At 35.4% G+C, this 21,087-nt stretch overlaps 1 protein-coding gene across 1 annotated transcript in view; it reads left to right on the forward strand.

The window, feature by feature from the left end:
• Positions 1 to 21,087, forward strand: part of BTBD8 (BTB domain containing 8) — a 126,393-nt gene that overhangs the window by 69,506 nt on the left and 35,800 nt on the right. The window contains 4 exon segments of the mRNA XM_066266523.1: positions 7,354 to 7,443; positions 15,815 to 15,905; positions 16,876 to 16,962; positions 20,950 to 21,038. Of these exon segments, the coding sequence (XP_066122620.1) occupies positions 7,354 to 7,443; positions 15,815 to 15,905; positions 16,876 to 16,962; positions 20,950 to 21,038 (357 nt within the window).

A 21,087-nucleotide genomic window follows, 5' to 3' on the forward strand; every position in this document is an offset into this window, starting at 1 on the left:
TGCATTTCATCTGAGATCCCGATGTTTAATTTGTATACACTGTTTTTGTTTTAATTTATATACACACGGTTCATTTGTGCTATAAAGCTTTATGGGTTGTTATAAATGCATATTGTCCTACCTCTACCAACATCATAAAGAATAGTATCAACTAAAAATTTCTTGTGATTGACCTATTCACCTTTTCCCCCTTCCAAGCCTCTCACTCTCTTTATAGTTGTACCTTTTCCAGAATGTCATATAAATAAAATCACACAGTATGTAGCCTTGTCAGACTGGATTCTTTCACTTAGCAATTTGCATTTATGATTCATCCATGTTTGTGTGGCTTGACAACTAATCCCTCCTTTTTTTATCACTAAGTAGTATTTCATTGTAATGAATGTATCATGGTCTGTTTATCTGTTCACCTATTGAAGACCATTATGTTTGCCTTAGTTTTGGTGATTATAAATAAAGCTGTTATAAACATTTTTTTGTGCAAGATTTGATGTGGACTTAAGTTTTCAGGTCTGTTGAGTAAGTATCTGTGAGTGTGACTATCATATGGTAAGCCTACATTTAGCTTTGTAAGAAACTGCCAAGCTGTCTTTGAAAGTGGCTGTATCACTTACATTTCTATTAGCAATGAATGAGAGTTCCTTTGGGCATTATCAGCAATTGATTTTGTCAGGTTTTGGATTTTAGTTATTCTAAGAGATGTCTACTGGTATTTCATTATTGTTTGACATTTTATTTCCCTAATGACAAATGATGTTGAAGGTCTTTTCAGGTGCTTGTTTGCCATTTGTAGATTATTGGGAGTTTTTGTTCAAATCTTTTGCTCCTTTAAAAATTGGGTGTTTGTTGCCTGACCAGGCAGTGGCACAGTGGGTAGAGTGTTGGACTGGAATGCAGAGGACCCAGGTTCGAGACCCCGAGGTCGCCAGCTTGAGCACAGGCTCATCTGGTTTGAGCAAAGCTCACCAGCTTGAACCCAAGGTCACTGGCTAGAACAAGGGGTTACTTGTCTGCTGTAGCCCCCTGGTCAAGGCACATATGAGAAAGCAATCAATGAACAACTAAGGTGTTGCCACAAAAAACTAATGATTGATGCTTCTCATCTTTCTCTGTTCCTGTCTGTCTGTCCCTATCTATCCCTCTCTCTGACTCTCTCTCTGTCTCTGTAAAAAAATAAAAAAGTTGAGTGGTGTTGTCTTATTGTTGAGTTTTAAGAATTCTTTGTATATTTGGGACAGAAGTCCTTATTCTGATATATAATTTGCAAATACTTTCTTCAAGTTGGTACTTTTCCTTTTCATTCTCTTACCAATGACTTTTACAGAGCAAACGTTTTTAATTTTAGTATGGTTCCTTTTATCAATTTTTTTCTTTTATGCATTGTACTTTTGATATATCTAAACTCATCACCAAACCCAAAAGCCCATGATTTTTATGGTTTTATATTTTAGATTTAGATCTATGACCCATTTTGAGTTAGTAATTTGTGTGAGGTCTGTATCTAGGTTTATTTGTTTGTTTATTGCATGTGGATGTCCAACTGTTCTAGCACCATTTGTTGAAAAGACTATCCTCTATTGAATTGCCACTGTGCTTTTGTCAAAACTCAGTTGACTGTATCTTTATAGGTCCATTTCTGGCCTTTCTCTTTTATTCCATTGATAACTGTGTCTCTTGTTTCACCAATACTGTAACTATACTGAGTACTGTAACTGTATAATAACTTTTGGAATTGAGTAGTATGAATCCTCCAACTTTGTTCTTCTTTTTTATTAGTCTGTTGGCTATTTTAGGTTTTTTGCCTTCCCATATAATTTTTAGAATTACTTTGTAAATATCTACAATACAGCTTTCTAAGATTTTTATTGGAATTGCTTACATTTTTTTTAATTTTTTTAAATTTATTTATTCATTTTAGAGAAGAGAGAGAGAGAGAGAGAGAAAGGGGAAGGAACAAGAAGCATCAACTCCCATATGTGCCTTGACTGGGCAAGCCCAGGGTTTTTTGAACCTGCAACCTCAACATTCCAGGTCTATGCTTGATCCACTGCAGGTCAGGCTGGAATTGCTTACATTTTTAAAGTCATAAATAGATGTTGAATTTTGTCAGGTGCTTTAGTGTATTTTGGTGATTACATGATTTTCTCCTTTATTTTGTTAATGCATAAATTGCTTGATTTTCAAATATAAAAGCAATCCTGCATTCCTGTAATAATTTTGACTTGGCTGTGATGTTTTATTCATTGTATTTATTGCTGGATTCAGTTTGCTAATATTTTATTTAAGTTTTTGCATGTATATTCATGAGAGAAACAGGCCTACGATTTCTCCTTTTTAAATAATGTCCTTGTAATAGGTCAGGTTTAGATTTCAAAGGATATACAAGGTAGGGCAAAAATAGTACAATAATAAACTATGTTCTATGTACTCACAACTGTAAATCTATGTTTGCCCCATCCTGTATTGACTTTATAAAATTAGTTGGAAAGTATTTCATTTTTCTACTTTATTGATTGATTGATTTGAGTGAAGTTGATTTTATATCTCCCTTAAATGTTTATTCAAATTAACCAGGAAAGTCATCTTGGCATTTTCTTTATTAAGTAGGTTTTATTTATTTTTATCTTTTTTTACAGTTTAATTTATTGAGCTAGAATTCACATATAATCAAATGCACACATTAAAAGTCCAGTATGATGAGCTTTTACTAATATATAAACCTGTGGAATCCCATCACAATCAAGGTATAGAAAATTTCATTACCTAAAAAGTTCCTTGTGCCCATGTGCCATCAGTTCCTCCTTCTCCCCAGCCCCCCAGGCAAAAACTGAGTGTAATATGTTTATTTGCCATCAGTATATATTTGGTAAGTTTTCTGTTTATGTTTTTTGCCTATTTTTTTTTTAATGTAAGCTCAGTGGTTAACTGAGTGATTTCTTTTTTTTAAAAGATTTTATTTATTTATTTTAGAGAAGGGGGGAGAGAGGGAAGGGAGGAGCAGGAAGCTTCAACTCCCATATGTGCCTTGACTGGGCAAGCCCAGGGTTTCAAACCGGTGACCTCAGCGTTCCAGGTCGACGCTTTATCCACTGCGCCACCACAGGTCAGGCCTGTTTTTTGCCTATTTTTTAATGAAGTTTTTTTTTTTTTTTATTATTATATTTTCTAAATTATAGGTTATTTTACCTGTCCTAGAATTCATATAAATGGATGCTAACATATTATGTTTGACTTCTGCTTAGCATAATGTCTTTGAGCTTCATCCTTGGATATTATATATATCAGTATTTCATTCCATTTTTATTGCTGAGTGGAATTGCATCATGTGATATAGCATAGTTTGTTTATCCATTCTCTTGTTGATGAACATAATGTTTATTTCCAGTATTTAGGTATCATTAATAAAGCTGGTATGAACATTTCTTTGTGTACAAGTCTTTGTGGGAATATATATTTTTATTTCTTTTGGTAAATAACTAGGAGTGAAATTGCTGGGTCATATGGTAAGTGGATGTTAACTCTTTATGAAATTGGGGAACATTTCTCTAAAGAGGTTGTGCCATTTTTCATTCTCACCATATTTCTTTTTTTCTACTTTATTGATTGATTGATTTGAGTGAGGTTGAATTTATATCTCCCTTATGCTGTGATTTTATATTTCCCTTATATCTCCCTTGCATGCTATGAAGAGGTCCAGTTCTCCCATGTCCTCACCACCACTTGACATTGTCAGTCTTTTTCATTTTTGGCTCTCTAGTAGGTGTGTAGTGATATCACATTGTAGTTTAAATTTTAATTCCTCTGATCACTAGTATCATCTCATGTGCTTATTGGCCATTTGCATATCTTGTGATGTTTCTGTTCATATCTTTTGCTCAGTTTTTTAAAACACTCTTAAAGAGTGCGTTGGGCCTGACCAGGCTGTGGCGCAGTGAATAGAGCATAGGACTGGGATGCAGAGAGAACCCAGGTTTGAAACTCTGAGGTTGCTGGCTTGAGCACAGACTCATCCGGCTTGAGCATGGGCTCACCAGCTTGAGTGCAAGGTCGCTGGCTTGAGCATGGGATCATGGGATCATAGACATGACCCCATGGTTGCTGGCTTGAGCCCAAAGGTTGCCAGCTTAAAGCCCAAAGCTGGCTTGAGCAAGAGGTCACTTGCTCTGCTGTAGTCCGCTGCCCCCTCCCCACCCCCCACCCCCTTCAAGGCACATATGAGAAAGCAATCAATGAACAACTAAAGAGCAGCAACAAAGAACTCTCTCCTTTCCTGTTTGTCTGTCCCGATCTGTCTCTCTGTCTCTGTCACACACACACAAAAAGTAATTTGGTACAAACTTTAATGTAAGTAAACTGTTGAGAAACTGACATTTTCCCTCTTAAATCATAAAACAACTTTTCCCTGTTCTTATCTAATGCTCACAACTTGCTTGAAGTTTTTCTTTATAATTAGCCATAAACTTTGGTTTTGAAGTAAAACTTTCTCAGTTTGGCTCATTTTTTTTTAGTTGGGTTGTTATCTTCTTATATTGAGTTATAGTGGTTCTTTATATATTGTGGATGCAGTTTGGAAGATAAGTATTTTGCAAATGTTTTTCTTCCAACAAGTTGCTTTTCTGTTTCTTAAAAGTTACTTTAAAAGGACTGAGGTTTAAATTATTCTATTTTTTAAAAAGCTGGTTTATGCTTTTATGTCCTAAGAAACTATTGGTTATCCCAAGTTGCAAAGATTTTCACCTGCTTTTTTTTTTTATTTCCTAGAGATTTTATAGTCTTAACTTTCATATTTAGGTTTTGATCCATTTTGAGTTGATTATTGTATATGGTGTGAGGTTAACCGTTTAGGTTTGTTTTCTTTCCCTTCAACAATCCAGTTTGTTGATAAGATTGTCTTTTCTCTATTTAATGGTCTTAACACCTTTGTGGAAGAGCAATTGGCCATAGATGTGGGTTTATTTTTGGACTCTCAGTTCTGTTTCAGGAATCTATATGTCTATCCTTACATCAGTATTACATTATCTTGATTACTATTGCTTTGCCCCTTCACCCCGCCCCCCTTTCCCTCTGGCTATTGCTACCCTGCCATATATATTTTTAAATGATGTTACCAATTGCTACTGAATAATCTTGATTAAGATTGTGTGGAATCTAGTAATTAATTTAGGCAGAGTGCACATGTTAACAGTTTTGGGTCTTCAAATCCATGAATTTAGTTTCTCTCGCTCTCTTAGGTCCTTACAATTATTTTTTAAATTTTAATTGATTTTAGAGAGAGAGGAAGGGAGAGGAAAAGACTGACAGAAACATCAATCTGTTCCTGTGTGTACCCCGACTGGGGATCAAACTGGCAGCCTTTGTGTATCAGGACCGTGCTCAACCCAACCAAGCTATCCGGCCAGGGCAGGTTTTTAAAAATTTATCTCAAAATTGTTTCATGGTTTTTAATGTGGAGATGTTACACTTTTTTGTTTATTTGTTCTAAGAATTTGATCTTTTCTATACCAGTGTAAATAAATTTCTTCATTTTCTACTTGTTGATTATTATTCCTGATTATTTTTGGATGATTGCTGGACATTTTATTGAAAATTTATTTTAAAAATTGCACACTCTGGGTAAAGTTATTTAACAAAGATAGGGTTTCCTTTTGCTTCTGGCCAGCAGTTAGGCTAGGTGCAGACTACTTTAATCCAGTCCGGAATTCCTCTGATTCAAAGCTGGACTTCAGTCCTTAGATGAGGCTTATCTATTTCCCATTTATTCTTCTTCCTGGTATGTAGCCCTGTAGAGTCCATCTGTAACCCTGGGCTATCCACCAAAGCCTCCCCTCTTTGATGGACAGTGACTTCTAGTTTGTGTGCCTGTAAGGTTCTGTAGCTGCTAGAAGCTATCTATGCTCAGCTTTTAGCCTCTCGACCATTGCTCTTGCTTTCATATTTGGCAGTTGCCTCAATGGAAAAAGTAACTTCAAATACTTGGATAAGTTTTTTGTCTTCTCTTTCATAATTTGTCTCAAGAGCTGCCACCACAGTAGCTTTCTGGTGCCTTCAAATCATGCTTTATTTCTTTGTCGTTGTTATTGTTAGATATATATATATATATAATATATATATATATATATTATATATATAACATATATATGGCTTGTTTTTCCTAGCTGTTTCCAGCAGGAGAGTTGGTCTGAGACAACCTAGTAGGCCATTGCCAAAAGTACTTTCTCTTCTTCTCCCTCTCCCCTCACTATCCCAGTCCACCCTCCATTAGAATGTGGCATTACTCTTTATAGTATCTCATTTACTGCTGTATTTCCAGCATCTAAAATAGTGCCTTGCACAGAAGTCAATAGGTATTTATTGAATTAAAGAATGAATAAATTACTATTCTATCTGAGAAGATAGAATGAAAATTCAAAAGAAAATGTCTTTACTCTCATTTTCTCAAACCTAAGATATAGCTATTCTTGAGCATAATTAGGGTGGGTTCTGAACTGCAGCCCAGGTTCTTCAAAGTTCTAGTCTCTTATTGATATTTCTTCAAGAAATTAACTTCTTTTGGGCTTTATTTCTCCATTTGCAGATGATTTATTACCCTTCAATGGAAATAGTTTCAATTTTTATTAAAATTAAAGCACTTTTGCCTGACCAGGCAGTGTCCCAGTGGATAGAGCATCAGACTGGCATACAGAGGACCCAGGTTCGAAGCCCTGAAGTCGCCGGCTTGAGTGCAGCTCATCTGGGTTGAGTACAGGCTCACAAGCTTGAGCGCGGGGTCACTGGCTTGAGCATGGGATCGTAGACATGACTCCATGGTCACTGGCTTGAAGCCCAAAGGTCACTGGCTTGAAGCCCCAGGTCACTGACGTGAGCCCAGGGTTACTGGCTTGAGCAAGGAGTCATTTGCTCTGCTGTAGCCCCCCACCCTCACCCCGTCAAGGCACATGTGAAAAAGCAATCAATGAACAACTAAGGAGCTGCAACAAAGAGCCACAATGAAGAACTGATGCTTCTCATCTCTCCCTTCTTGTCTGTCTGTCCCTATCTGTCCCTCTCTCTGTCTCTTCTCTGTCACAAATAAATTAAATTAAAGCACTTTCAAGGAAAAAATTTAAAAGATAAGGACGACATAGGGATTAATATTATATAATTTTAGTGTATGTGCTGCTGAAGTGAGCACAGAATGGTTATAATCAAGCAATCAAAATACTTAGGTATAAGTATAATTTTATTATAATGATTTTTATCATTGAATACAAATAGAGTATCATATTTTAAAAGGTAGAGATGAAGTTTCATTAAAAATTGTGCTTTGCATAGTATATAAATGTTTACCTGTGTTTCCCCTTCCCTTCGTTTTAGAGCCGTTTTAAGTGCCAGATCTAGTTACTTTTCTGCAATACTGAGTGGCTGTTGGGCAGAAAGCTCTCAAGAGCACATCACTCTCCACAGGTAAGCATGATTTTTACAAGGCAGCTTGACTGCACAAGATTGCAAATAATACAGAGCACTTTTTGTGAATCTAATTTCCTTGTAAGTTCAATGGAATATATTTCATGTGGTAGAATTCAGCGAAGTACATTTTCTGAAAACATGAGGGAGTAGAGACATTTAGTAATAATAGAGATTGTCTTCTTAGACTGCTACAACAAAGCACCACAGACTGGGTGTCTTAAACAACAGAAATTTATTTTCTCACAGTTCTGCAAGATCAAAGTGCCAACAAGGTTGGTGTCTGGTAAGAGGTCTTACCTTGGGTCCTTTGGGTTGCACAGAGCCCCTTCTCATTGTGAGATCAAATGGCCTTTTCTTAGTGCCTGGGAGTGGGGTGGGAGAGTGCTTTGGTGTTTATGATAAGGATGCTAACCTTATCACCTCAGGACAGGGCCCCACTTTTATTACCTCTTTTAACCTTAATTACTTGTTTGGAAGCCCCATCTCCAAATATAGCCATGCTAGGGAGTTAGGGCTCAATATATGAATTTGGGTAGGTGGAAGGACACAGATATTCAGTCTGTAAGGGGTAGTTTGGGGTTTTTTTTCCTGATTTTTCTTTTCAAAGGAATAAGTTAGGTAGGTACGATTTCAATGATCTGTGATAATACATACACAATTGATGGCAGTTTTTTTAAACTGCGGAGACAATTAAGAGATGAATTACTTCCTTAAATGGTAAATGGAGCACTTTCTTTGTCAGATGAGAACTGAGATTCCACAATGAACAGTAGTGGTTAGGGCTTTCTCAGTAGGAAAATGACCTGGAAGCTCTGAGGGAGCTGCTCAGTTCTGCACCATTTCTCTGTAGATGCCTCCTTGATGGATCAGTGTGGGCCAGAGGCTGGACTATGGGCTGGTGGTACCAGCAATTCCATAGCATGCATGAGAAGTATTAATTAATTCTTACTGACCATTTATTTGTTACACAGGCCTATAATGATGAGCCTTCTAGGTTACAGGAGTCTGGTTCCGTTTACTAACTCAGAGTACCATTTGATGACCTCCTGCTTTTGGCAACAAAGCAGTTTCTGAATAGGGAAGATTATATATGCCCCAAATGTGTCTCATTTTGTAATTTCTCACTTTATAAAACATAGAATTTTGAAACATTTATAAGAACATGTAATGTTTTTGTTTTTTCATATTTTATTCACATAATAAAAATGAAACACATATATAAATAATAAAAAGAACCTGACCAGGTGGTGGCGCAGTGGATAGAGCGTTGGACTGGGATGCGGAAGGACCCAGTTTGAGACCCCCAAGGTCGCCAGCTTGAGTGCGGGCCCATCTGGTTTAAGCAAAAGCTCACCAGCTCGGACCCAAGGTTGCTGGCTCGAGAGCAAGGGGTTACTTAATCTGCTGAAGGCCCGTGGTCAAGGCACATATGAGAAAGCAATCATTGAACAACTAAGGTGTCACAACACGCAACAAAAAACTAGTGATTGATGCTTCTCATCTCTCCGTTCCTGTCTGTCTGTCCCTGTCTATCCCTCTCTCTGACTCTCTCTCTGTCTCTGTAAAAAAAAAAAAAAAAAAAAAAAAAAAAAAAAAAAAGTAAGGAATATAAATTTGATTTGTTAAAAAATAAAAAGAACCCAAGCCATTTTCTTTCATACCAGGGTTACATTTTACATTTTAATTATACTACCATAGTTTCAAAACACATATCACAATGTATTCTGCAGCCTAACTTTTGGGTATAGTTTCAGCAGCTGCCACTCTTAGTGATTTCAGTTATGCATCCATGGAATCATGTGTATGCCTTATTACAGTGTTGTTGTTTTTTAGGAAAAAAGACTAGACTAATAATATAATAATAAATAAAAATAATGTAGGACATATATCTATGCCTATACATACATGTATTATGTATAATCACCAAGTTTTTACTTGATATTATCATTAAAATAAACTTTCTCCCTAACTAATTTGTCCCCCATGTGCATAAAATGCTTATACATGTAAAGTTTGTTTTTCTTCTTTCTTTTCAGTCTCCCACTAATATAGCATCAAAATATAACATGAATTGTTTGGGTGATGTTAAAAAAAGTAATGGTTGTGACTAAGTAACACTGTTATCTTTCCATCTAAACTTCTCTTTTATTCATTTAAAAATACTTTTATTGAGATATCATATAGCATTATATTATTCTTAGATGTACAACTAATAATTTGATATATGTATACATTGTGAAATGATGGTCAACATTCACCACCAATAGTTAGAAATTTTTTTTCTTGTGCTAAGAACTTCAAGCAACTTTCAAACATACAATACAGTATTATTAACTGTAGTCACCATGCTGTATATTACATACCCAGGATTTATCTTGTAACTGTAAGTTTGTGTCTTTTAACTCCCTTTATCCATTTTGTCCATTCCTTTACCCACTTCCTCTGGCAATCACGTAGTTTCTGATTATGGGAGATTTTAAACACCAAGCTAAAATGTTTATTATCCTGTTGGTAAAAAGAATATGTAGATGGATGAATTGGTGACATTTTTTCATCACTGTTGAAAAAGAATCTGAAAGATACAGGTTCCCTACTGATAAGGTCTCTTCCTTTATGAAGAATTTTAAAATATCCCCTGAATACAAGAAGGATAGTGCTAATAGAGGTCAGTCTAAGTGCGCCAATCCTATGATAATCACTGTGGTGTAATTTTGCAAACCTGTCTAGGGACAATGTTTCAGATGTTTTAGACATCATTTTTTTAAAAATGTTGATCTACTCTTATTAGAACTGAATTCAATAAAAATGTAAATGGAGAGAAGACACTAGTTTGACTCAGAATGCAACATTTTGCATTGATTAAATATCATGTGATTATGTATAGTGAGATAAAGATCAAAAAGTATATGATTATGCATCAGAGAACTGCAAATTAAAGCCACAATAAGATATTACCTTACACCTGTTAGAGTTGCTACCATCAATAAATCAACAAACAGTAAGTGTTGGCAAGGGTGGTTCTCAAAAAACTAAAAGTGGAACTGCCTTATGACCAGCAGTTCCACTTCTAGGTATATATTTTAAGAAACCTAAAACACTAATTTAAAAGAATATATGCAGCTTCATGTTCATGGCAGTGCGATTTACAATAGCCAAGCTATGAAAACAACCCAAGCACCCATCAATAGACAAGTGGATAAAAAAGCTGTGGTACATACATACAATGAAATATTAGCCATAAAAAATAATGAAATCCTGTAGTATGCTAAGTGAAGTAAGTCAGAGAAAGAGAATTGCCATATGATTTCTTTCATATGTGGAATCTAAAGAACAATATAAATGAACAAACAAAACAGAAACAGACTGGTAGATACAGAAAACAGACTGATGATTGGAGGGGGGACTTATGAGACTGGATGAAAAAGGTAAAGGAACTAAGAAGTTTGGTAGATACATGGGAATGTAAAGAAAGCATAAGAAATGTAGTCAATAATGTTTTAATAATTATGTATGGTGCCAGATGAGTATTCGAAATATCAGGGGGAATACATTGTAAAATAGATAATTGTCTAGCCACTATGCTATACACCTGAAACTAATATAAAATAGTATTGAAAGTAAATTGTGATTGAAAAATAAAATTTAAGGAAAATTATGCTGGAAGTCAAAAATGGTGGTATTTTCAATCTAGGTAAAAATGTAGTGCATTGTGTTAATTATTATCAAAAAGAATTAAAATTTTATTTGTCACAAGAAATATTTTTGAAAATTCTAAAAAAAAAATTGTATGATTATGAGACCTTACTCCACAGAGCGGGAAAGTGATTTACAGAATTTTAGTAAACTAGGTGTATGTTTGCTTTCTGATCTTAGAGTGCTGTCCTTTCATACGTTTTTCTTTTTTCTGAGTCTATGTAATGTTTTCATCCCCTACAGGCTTTTATTCTGCTTATGTTTAAATGGAAATCATGCTTTAACTCTTTCTGTTTGAACTGTGGACTACTGGGAGTAATTTGTTGTTTTTCTAGGTCAGTTGATCATGTCTTTTTAAACACTTTTAGTAAAAATACAAATAACTTACAACACAACACTGAGACTGAAGTTTAGTAAAACATCTGTCAAGACAGCAGGAAATTGGTTTTTTGCTGTTTTTATAGCTATCATATAGTATACTGATGTATAGGCTCAAATGTCTAGATTTTGCTATTTATGTTAATAAAACTACTTTTGTTTTTATTTACTCATTATTTTTTTCCCTTAAGTATGTCAAGTCTTAAAAAAAACTATTCTTGCAACATAAATGACGAAGTCTCGTTAGCATTGACATGAATGGCTCTTGACATTTGAGGAAAAGTGTATGGAATATTATGCATTCTAGTGATTATGCCAGTGTTTTAGCTTACCAGACTACAGATAATATGTCATAATTATTCTTGTAACATCTGTAGTATACATATGAGAATATTTAGAGATTAACTGTTTTTCTAAGTATTAAAGATTAGAATTTTGAATCAGTAGAAACTATTACTTAGTTATAGTAAGGGCCAGTTAATATTTATAATTGAAAAGTACATACGTGTGTGTGTGTGTGTGTGTGTGTGTGTGTGTGTGTGTGTGTGTGTTTAGAGAGAGAGAGAGAGACTGACAGGGAGAGAGATGAGAAGCATCAACTTATAATTAATCACATTAGTTGTTCGTTGATGGCTTCTCATATGTGCCTTGACTAGGGGATCCAGCTAACCCAGTGACCCCTTGCTCAAGCCAGAGACCTTGGGATCATGTTAGTGATCCTATGCTCAAGCCAGCAAGCCTGTGCTTGAGCCTGATGAGCCCATGCTCAAGCCTGCAACCTTGGGGTTTTGAACCTGGGCCTCCATTGTGCCCCTACTGATGAGGCTTTTATTTTTAATTTAATATGTTTCTCTTAAGGTTTGGGAAGATGCTGTAAGTGCCCTAATAAGCCATTCATTTAAACATTCACCGAACATTTAAAGCATGTATTAAGGGCATAGAATCAAAGCTAACACCTTTCTGAGTACTTCCCTATGGGACTCCATTTCTTTTCTTTTTGCCTTCCTCCATTTGTCCCTTAGCAGATTTTTAGGTACTATGCTTAACAAACTATGGGTGTCTTATCCACCGTGTCTCCACTCTGACCCCATTGCATAGCTCCTTTATTTGTGAAATGGAATATCTTCTCATCCTGAGTATTGAATCAGTGCTGACATTCTGCTGCTACTAGAACTCAGTCTAGAAGGAAAAACAAAAATGTAAACAAAGATATTACACGTCAGCTTGGTAAATGTGGTAATGGAAATATACATAGCATACTTAAGTGCCCAAGGTTTGGAGTCAGTCTGCCTGGATTTAAATTCCAGTGCCTCGCTAGCCATTTGACCTGGGGAAAGTTAATTAATTTCAGTTTTTTCATCTATAAAATGAGACTAATACTAGTACCTACTACTGAGTTATTATGTTGATTAAAGGCGCTAATGGCATTCAAAATGCTTGATTAGCTCAGTGACTGAATCATAAGTACTTGATATAGATGTCATTACTGTTTAACAGTCAGGATTTCTTTTTTTCATTAAGGGCATTAAGGAAACAATCAGAGATAAAGAGTCATATGTTGTGCCTGAAAGATGAAGTAAGTAGAGATGGGGATATTTTAAGCCAAGTGAACAGTATGTGCTAAGGCATGCATGTATAAGGAATTATAAGTAAAGTACAGGAAATGAGTAGTTCACTTTTCTGGGAACAGCTGCAAGAGGGAGAACCAGAGGTCAGATAATAAAGAACACTGTACATCAAGCTAAGGAATTTGGACTTTTTTTCTATGGACTATGGAGAATTGTTGAAGCATTGTCAAAGTGTTGGACTATATCAGATTTACATTTTAGCAAAGTCACTCTAATAGCAGTGTGGGAAATGGAATGCAAGGAGATTATTTTAGGCAGGAGACCCATATGAAAGCATACTGCCATAGTACAGATGAGAAAAGTGAGAGGCTGACCCAGGGCAGTGAGAGGAGAAATAGAGTCAAAGGCTGAATTCAAGATATTTGAGGAGGTATAAATGCTGGAATATAATGGGGCAGGGGAGGATTAACATGAATCTCAGGCTCTGATTTAGGTATCTAGATGATAATCTAGATGCTGTTAGAGTCTTGAGGGGACCCAATAATGTATTTTCTTTCTGTTCAAAATAAAATAAAAGAATCAGCAGAGGAGGTATGAAAACTTTTTTTTTTTCTTTTCAGTGAGAGAAACACACAGACAGGAAGGGAGAGAGATGAGAAGCATCAACTTGTAGTTCCTTCACTTTAGCTGTTCATTGATTGTTTCTCATATGGACCTTGACTACAGGGCTCAAGTCAAACCAGTGACTCCTTGTTCAAGCCACTGACCTTGGGCTCAGGCCAGCAACTATGGGATCATATCTATGATCCCACACTCAAGCTGTCAGCTCCACACTCAGGCTGATGAGCCTACACTCAAGCCAGATGAGCCCGCACTCAAGCTAGCGAACCTCGGATTTCAAACCTGGGTCCTCAGTGTCCCAGGTTGACACTCTATCCACTGCACCACCACCCATCAGGAAACATTTTCCATTTTTAAAATTAATTAATTGATCTTTTAATTAGGTAATTAATTTTTAATGTGAGAGGAGGGGAGATAGTGAGACAGACTCCTGCATACTCCCTGTCTGGGATCCACCTGGCAACCCCGTCTGGGGCTAATGCTCCCTCTCCCTGCCTATTTTTAGTGGCTGAGGCTGATGTGCTCAGACCAACCGAGCTATCCTCAGCACCCTGGGCCACACTTAAATCAATCAAGCCACTGACTGTTGGAGAGGAAGAAGAGAAAAAGGGAAGAACGAAGGGGGGAGAGAAGCAGATGGTCACTTCTCCTGTGTGCCCTTATTGGGAATTGAACCCAGAATGTCCATACACCAAGCCAACCCTCTATTTACTGAGGCACCACCAGGGCCACAATGTTTTCTTTGTCATTAATAAAAACTGTTAAAACAGTAAAGTGTACTTCAGTGCAAGAGCTGAAGTTGACTTGCTAAACTATTGCCCTTCTAAGACAGCCCACCTAAGAGAAAGTCTGAATTTGGAGAGTGGAAATACTTTCTCCATCACCTGTTTCCACTGGTTGAGCAGAGAAGAAAGGATAAGAGAAATTAAATTGGCCTGACCAGGTAATGGTGCAGTGGATAGAGTGTTGGACTGGGACGCGTAGGACTCAGGTTCAAAACCCCGAGGTTACCGACTTGAGCACAGGCTCATCCAGCTTAAGTGCAGGCTCACCAGCTTGAGTGTGGGGTCGCTGGCTTGAGCGTGGGATCATAGACATGACCCCATGGTCGCTGGCTTGAGCCCAAAATGTTGCTGGCTTGAAGCCCAAGGTCACTGGCATGAGCGAGGGGTCACTCACCCTGCTGTAGCCACACACACACACACACACACCCCGTCAAGGCCATATGAGAAAGCAATCAATGAACGACTAAGGTGCTACAACGAAGAATTGATGCTTCTGTTGTCCCTATCTGTTCCTCTCTCTGTCTTTATCAAAAAAATTTTTTTTAATAAATAAATGAAATTAAATTGTTTCTTATCTCAAGTTCTATGAACAATCAATGGTGGTTGTCCACAAACCAGAAACTTCCCTCAATTTTGTACAGAAGTAGAGGGTAGTACAAGATACAGGAAGTTCCATAATGAACAAAATAGGAATAACAGAAAGAACAAACTTGGGGTGTTGGAAGAGGCAGGGAAAAGGAAGGAGGTTATGAATTAAGAGTGTGAGATGCAATAGTCAGTGAGACATAAAGATTATCGCCCCTGATGTCTTCTTAAATCATAGTTTTACTTTTTGCCTGTTAAATGAGGATGTTGGCCAAGCTAGAAACACTGGGTAAGTATTGCTAATTAAGAAGTCTGTACAGCATAACAAGAATATTTCTAGTGATTACAACTGTCTATCAGAGGCTTGAAGCATGATCAGAGACCATTTTTCAGAGATACTGAGGAGAGGATTTCTTAATGAGCCAGAGGTTGGGCTATGACTTCTGAGGTCCTTTCTAACTCCAAGTCTTTTATACAAGATGCTCAATAAGTAATCCGTGATGTGATTATATACTAATCACATTTTATAACATATGTAATAAAAACATAGCTGCAATCATACTTTATAGTAAATTAATTGGCATACATGCATGGATGTTATTTGAAGAATGTATTCTTCAGATAAAAGTAAGATTAAAATTTTATCTTGGCTAAAAGCTTGTGGGAAAATAGAGTGTATCATTAACATCAGTTAAACCTTAATTATTTCTGGATTTGAGTTTAGTTTTATTTTTTCAGGGTAAACCATGTAGAAATGAATGTTATGATATATTTTATATATGGAGGAACTTTGGAATTTCCAGACAAAGCTAATATTGGGTATGTATTACTTTTTAATGATTTTAAATATAAAAGCATTAAAATTTTTTGGCTTCTGCTTTGTTGAGCTATATCTCAAAGTGTCAATGAAGTAGAAGCTTCATTTTTATTACCCTTTTTGCCATATCATATATGTATTTGGGAATACCTAAAAACAGTAGTGTTTTTAGAAGAAAAAGTGTTCTAGCAACTCACAGTAATAAAATTAAGGAAAGTCTTTATTAGATTTAAATTATGTTAGAAAAACCTGTCTTTGTTTTGGAAAATAAATGAGAGGATTTTATAAAATAAAATTGATTAAACCTTTATCAAATTTTTAACAATTATTTTGCTACTTTATTATTTTTTTTACTTTAGTGTATCTCTTTTAAACAGCAAAAGAAAAACCTTAACATTAATTTAAGAATATAGGCATAGGCATCCTAACAACCAGCAATAATGTGATTCTTAAGTGCTCTATAGTAAAATAGAGCTATTTAAGCTGCTGAAATCCTCCTTTAGGGTGAAATCTGCCTGATCTTCTAATTTTCTGGATGTCCTTTCCTTTTATTGCTATTCTAACATTGATGAAGTGAAAGCTGCTCTTTTCATTTTTAATATTTATTGGTTCTTTTATATTACAAACAATTAATATGATTTGGGGGAGAAAGTATCATGAGTCACAAGGATTAAACACTGAAGTTTTCTCCCTGGAAATATATATACATGAGAATCTGAGGGGAATTTGAAACATCTTCAAATTTACTTCTTGTTATTCTTCACTATTCAAATCATGTTGACAGTGCTTTCAACTTTTGGCCTTTTTATAATTCATAAAGATTATTAGGTAAGGCAGAAAGTTAGGAATAAAATAATAAGAGATTTTTCCTTTTTCTAAACAGACTATTATTAGGAAATTACTGTGTATTATGCCTTGGTTTTTAAACTGGAGAATTAACACCATATCTATTTTTATTTTAGTAATATACTCAATACATATCAATATGGGTGATATGTATGGGCTAGAAGGATTAAAAGAAGTAGCAGTCTATATATTAAGAAGACATTACTGGAATTTCTTTCTGAAGGTAATTATTGAGTCTCAGAAATCTTTACCCAGTGCTTAAAGTCACCATTATTACCTACTAGATTTTTAACTCTGATAGTAAATAATACTTTAAATATTTAAAATATTGTTAATTTAACTAATGGGAACTTTTTAACTCATGTACTGTATTTACAAAAAAACCCAGATATTAAAAGCATTTTAAATTAAATAAAATTGAGGTGGGGGTTCATTGAAAGGATGTAGGAGTATCTTCTATAATTCAAAGATGGCATGCACAACTGGGACTCGGGGTTTGGAACTAAGAGAAAGGAAATCTGGAGCCAAGGTTACCTTCTCCATTTACCAGGTGTGTTTATCACAGTGCTTCAGTAGATTTTCTTCCTTTTTCTACCACTTCTCTTTACAGCATGTACTTGAGATGAAATGTACTTTTCATTTATACTCCACCTCTCCCCTAGGTGGAGTATAAATACTGACTTCTAAATTTTAGTTTATGTAAACATAAATTTATTGTTATCCCATACAATGTATTTGTACAGATGCCATTTTGTACATTGTTTTTAGATTCTTCATTGTTTTAATTTACTCTGTGACTGTAGGTTATTTTTTATTATCTAATTTACACTCTTCTACATTTTATGTTTTCTACAATGATGCGTATTACTTTTATAATCAAAAAGCAAATCTTAGAAGAATTGTTTACATCAATATTCCCCTCTTATTGGGCACCTAAGGCAACAGTAGACATTGTATGAATTTTAATTTGATAATATAGATTTTTGTATTGTGTAGGACTTTTCCTAGCTTTATATGTTATAGCTAAGGAAGAACCCCATGAACTACAGCAGAACCGGAACAGCTGGGCTCTGCACCACCACCACTACCTCCCTCTCAGGGTTTACTGAGAAACAGTTAAACACTGTGTCCTACCTGGGAGTCCTTGTGCACCAGGGACCACTAGAAGTATCTTTATTCACTGAGAGACCAGGGTGAAAGTTCAATGTGTTCCTTAAAGAGCCACCACAACAGTAAATGCTGTTAATACCTGAATTAGAGCAAAGGCAAGGACATTTCCCTACTACCGTGTTTTGTTTTTGTTTTGTTTTAATTGAGAGCAGGGGAAGCAAAGAGACAGAATCCTGTGCCCCGACCGGGATCCACTCAGCTACTCCCATCTGGGGCTGATACTCTGCCCACTTGGGGCCATGCTCGCAACCAAGCTATTTTTAGCACCTGAGGCAGGGGCCAGAGAGCCGTCCTCAGTGCCCAAATCAATCAAACCATGGCTTTGGGGGGGGGGGGAGGTTGGATAGAGAAGGGAGAGGGAAGGGTGGATAAGCCGATGGTCACTTATCCTGTGTGCCCTGACTGGAAATCAAACTGGGACATCCATACACCAGGCCAACGCTCTACCATTGAGCCAACCAGCTAGGTTCTCCCTACCACCATGTTGGTCTCTGGTTACTTACTTAAGGATACCATAGCCACCCATAGCCCTCTTCCACAGGAATTAGACCTAGAAGATGGAGAAGCAGGAGACGATTCATGCTCTAGTCCCTATTCCATATGTCCCACTGTGAAGGTAGTCAGATAGGAGATAGCTGTTTAACAGTACTGTGCTGAATTTAAAAACCAGAAATAACAAAGTACTAGAATTTGCCTATAATGGCATCAAGGGGTAGAAAAAGGGGGAATTTGTCACAGAATGGTTGACAGTGCTAGTTGGGAAAAAATTTTATGTTAGTATTTCCTCTGAACTGAGAATCCTTAATAAACCAATTACATCTAACATTTTTAAAATAATCCTTTTTATGGATAGTTTTATGGGTTATATGCAACTTCTTATATTTTACTTTCAAGAATCCACTAAATTTTTAAAACACAGAAGGCATGTTTGTTGCCATTAAAACAACAGAAAAGGAAATTTAAAAAAATTATTAATGTGGTATTTTGTTGAAAACTTTTTTTCACTTTATTTTACTTATTTTAACAAAGTCTATATTACTGTAACAGATATTTAAGAGAACGATTCTGTTTTTCTTAACCTGATCTTTAAATTATTTGCTTTACATATTCTGATAATAAATATTTGTTTGAACATATCTATAAATATATAATTTTAACTTCTAGGTCTCAGTTATGCAGTTTCTTCACAGTGACGTAACTATTGTAAACCTTTAATAGCACACTCCATGTAATACAAGTTTGATGTCATATGAAGGGTGACTGGCTCTGGAACTCCTGGCAAGCTAGCTTCTGTCATTTCATTAACTTTGCAACCTTGCCTTTTACATGATTCTTGCACTTTATTTTATAGGATTATAGTGGGGTTTACATACTTTTTGCCACTGATTTAAATTCTTTTTTAGATAAGTATTTAAATATATGTCTTTCTACATTCTACAAGCAGGTTTTGAAAATAAATAAATGTCAATCATTCTGTTACAAAGACATTTGGGAATCAGTATTTCCATATGAGTAAAATTCTCAGAAAGCTAAAGTTAACTCTTTAAGCCAGGGGTCAGTAAACTTTTTCTGTAAAAGGCTAGATAGTAAATATTCTAGGCTTTGTGGGCCATATAGTCTCTATCGTGACTACTCAGCTCGGCTGTTGTAGAGCAAAAGCAGCTACAGACAACATGCAAATAAAGCAGTATAGCAGTGTTCCAATCAAACTTAATTTACAGAAACAGGGATGGGCTAGATTTGGCTCACAAGCTGTAGTTTGCCAGTCTCCACTTTAAGCAGTAAATTCTTTTGTATTTTAACAATTTTATGAAAATTATTCTTAAGTTATATGTCAATTAGTGGACTTTGTGGTAGAGGCGCTGGCCATTCCTAAATAAAATTAGACTGTTGGATTTTTTAACTCTATGTTTACTTTTAGAATTTTTCAGACTTCTGAGAGCTTTTAAATTGTCAAGTGTATCAATCTGTACCAGTAGTCTGTTCCCTCAAACCAGTTAATACTCTTATCTGAAATGGGTTAAAAAACCGACTTATTTAACTTGATAGAATGATCACTATAAAATCACTTCTGCTTTTAAGACAACTTAGAGTACTCTAGTTATCCAAAGGAAACAACTCAATTGTTAATATACGAAGCAAAATATTTCTATTAAATTTCTTAAACATTAATACAGTCTAACACTTTAAGGAGAAGGGTATTAGATAATCAAATTAATAGTAATTCATAATTTTAAAAGTTGGAAATCACTGACCTTGTAAAGATTATGCTGCAGGCACTTCTAAAGAAATTTTGCTCTTTTCTGAGACTAGGGGATCTTCAGAAGTACACATTTATAAACTCTATACACAAATTGGCTGGTAGCTGGCTTTTATTACATATATAAACCCTAAATCACAGTTAATTAATGTATACAAAGAGAAGTTGAACTCTTATCCTGATGGACAATAAATGTGCTTAGAAGCATAGTCCAAAAACTGAAAATATGTAACATAGGCAACATGTAGCACAGAGGGTTAAAACCAATAGCACTGAGTTCTTCTCACTACTTGTACCTACATTTATTTATTTTAGTTCAATACTTCTGTATATGTGCTTTTGAAATATGTTATATAATTATGATGTAATTAAAGTGTATCATTTTATCTAGGGTCAGTGTAAGATCTTTAATTGTACATGTACTTTAAATTGTATTACTACTTTAGAAAGTTGATTAGATTGATGATTGTATTGCAATGTGATGTGATAGAAATTATTGTACCACTTTTACTTTTAAAAAATTAATCTAAATGAAATTAGAATAGAAATTCTGTGCATTTTGACAACTAAAAGGGCTCAAATGCTATTCTATAAAACTAGAAATTATTAGTAATAACTAGAAGTTATTAGTAACTTGCTTTTAAAAGAATAACAGACTTTTGAACTATATATATTTATTCTGCTATTCAGGTACATATATCAGATTATCTATATAAACCAAATACTTTTAGCTTCTTTAAGTTTAAAAAGAATAAATAGAATGCTTTCTATCAATTTCAGCCTGTCTCTAGAAGTTTGACATCAAAACTAACATGCCTGATTATTGCTCATCCAGTTGGAGTGGAAAATCTTTTGGCTGACTGCATGAAGTAAGTGAGCTGAAGTAATGCTGATTCTATTAATTTAAGGATTTGCTTC

Source organism: Saccopteryx bilineata, chromosome 3 (genome assembly GCF_036850765.1).
Source record: "Saccopteryx bilineata isolate mSacBil1 chromosome 3, mSacBil1_pri_phased_curated, whole genome shotgun sequence".
NCBI classification, from domain to species: Eukaryota; Metazoa; Chordata; class Mammalia; order Chiroptera; family Emballonuridae; genus Saccopteryx; species Saccopteryx bilineata.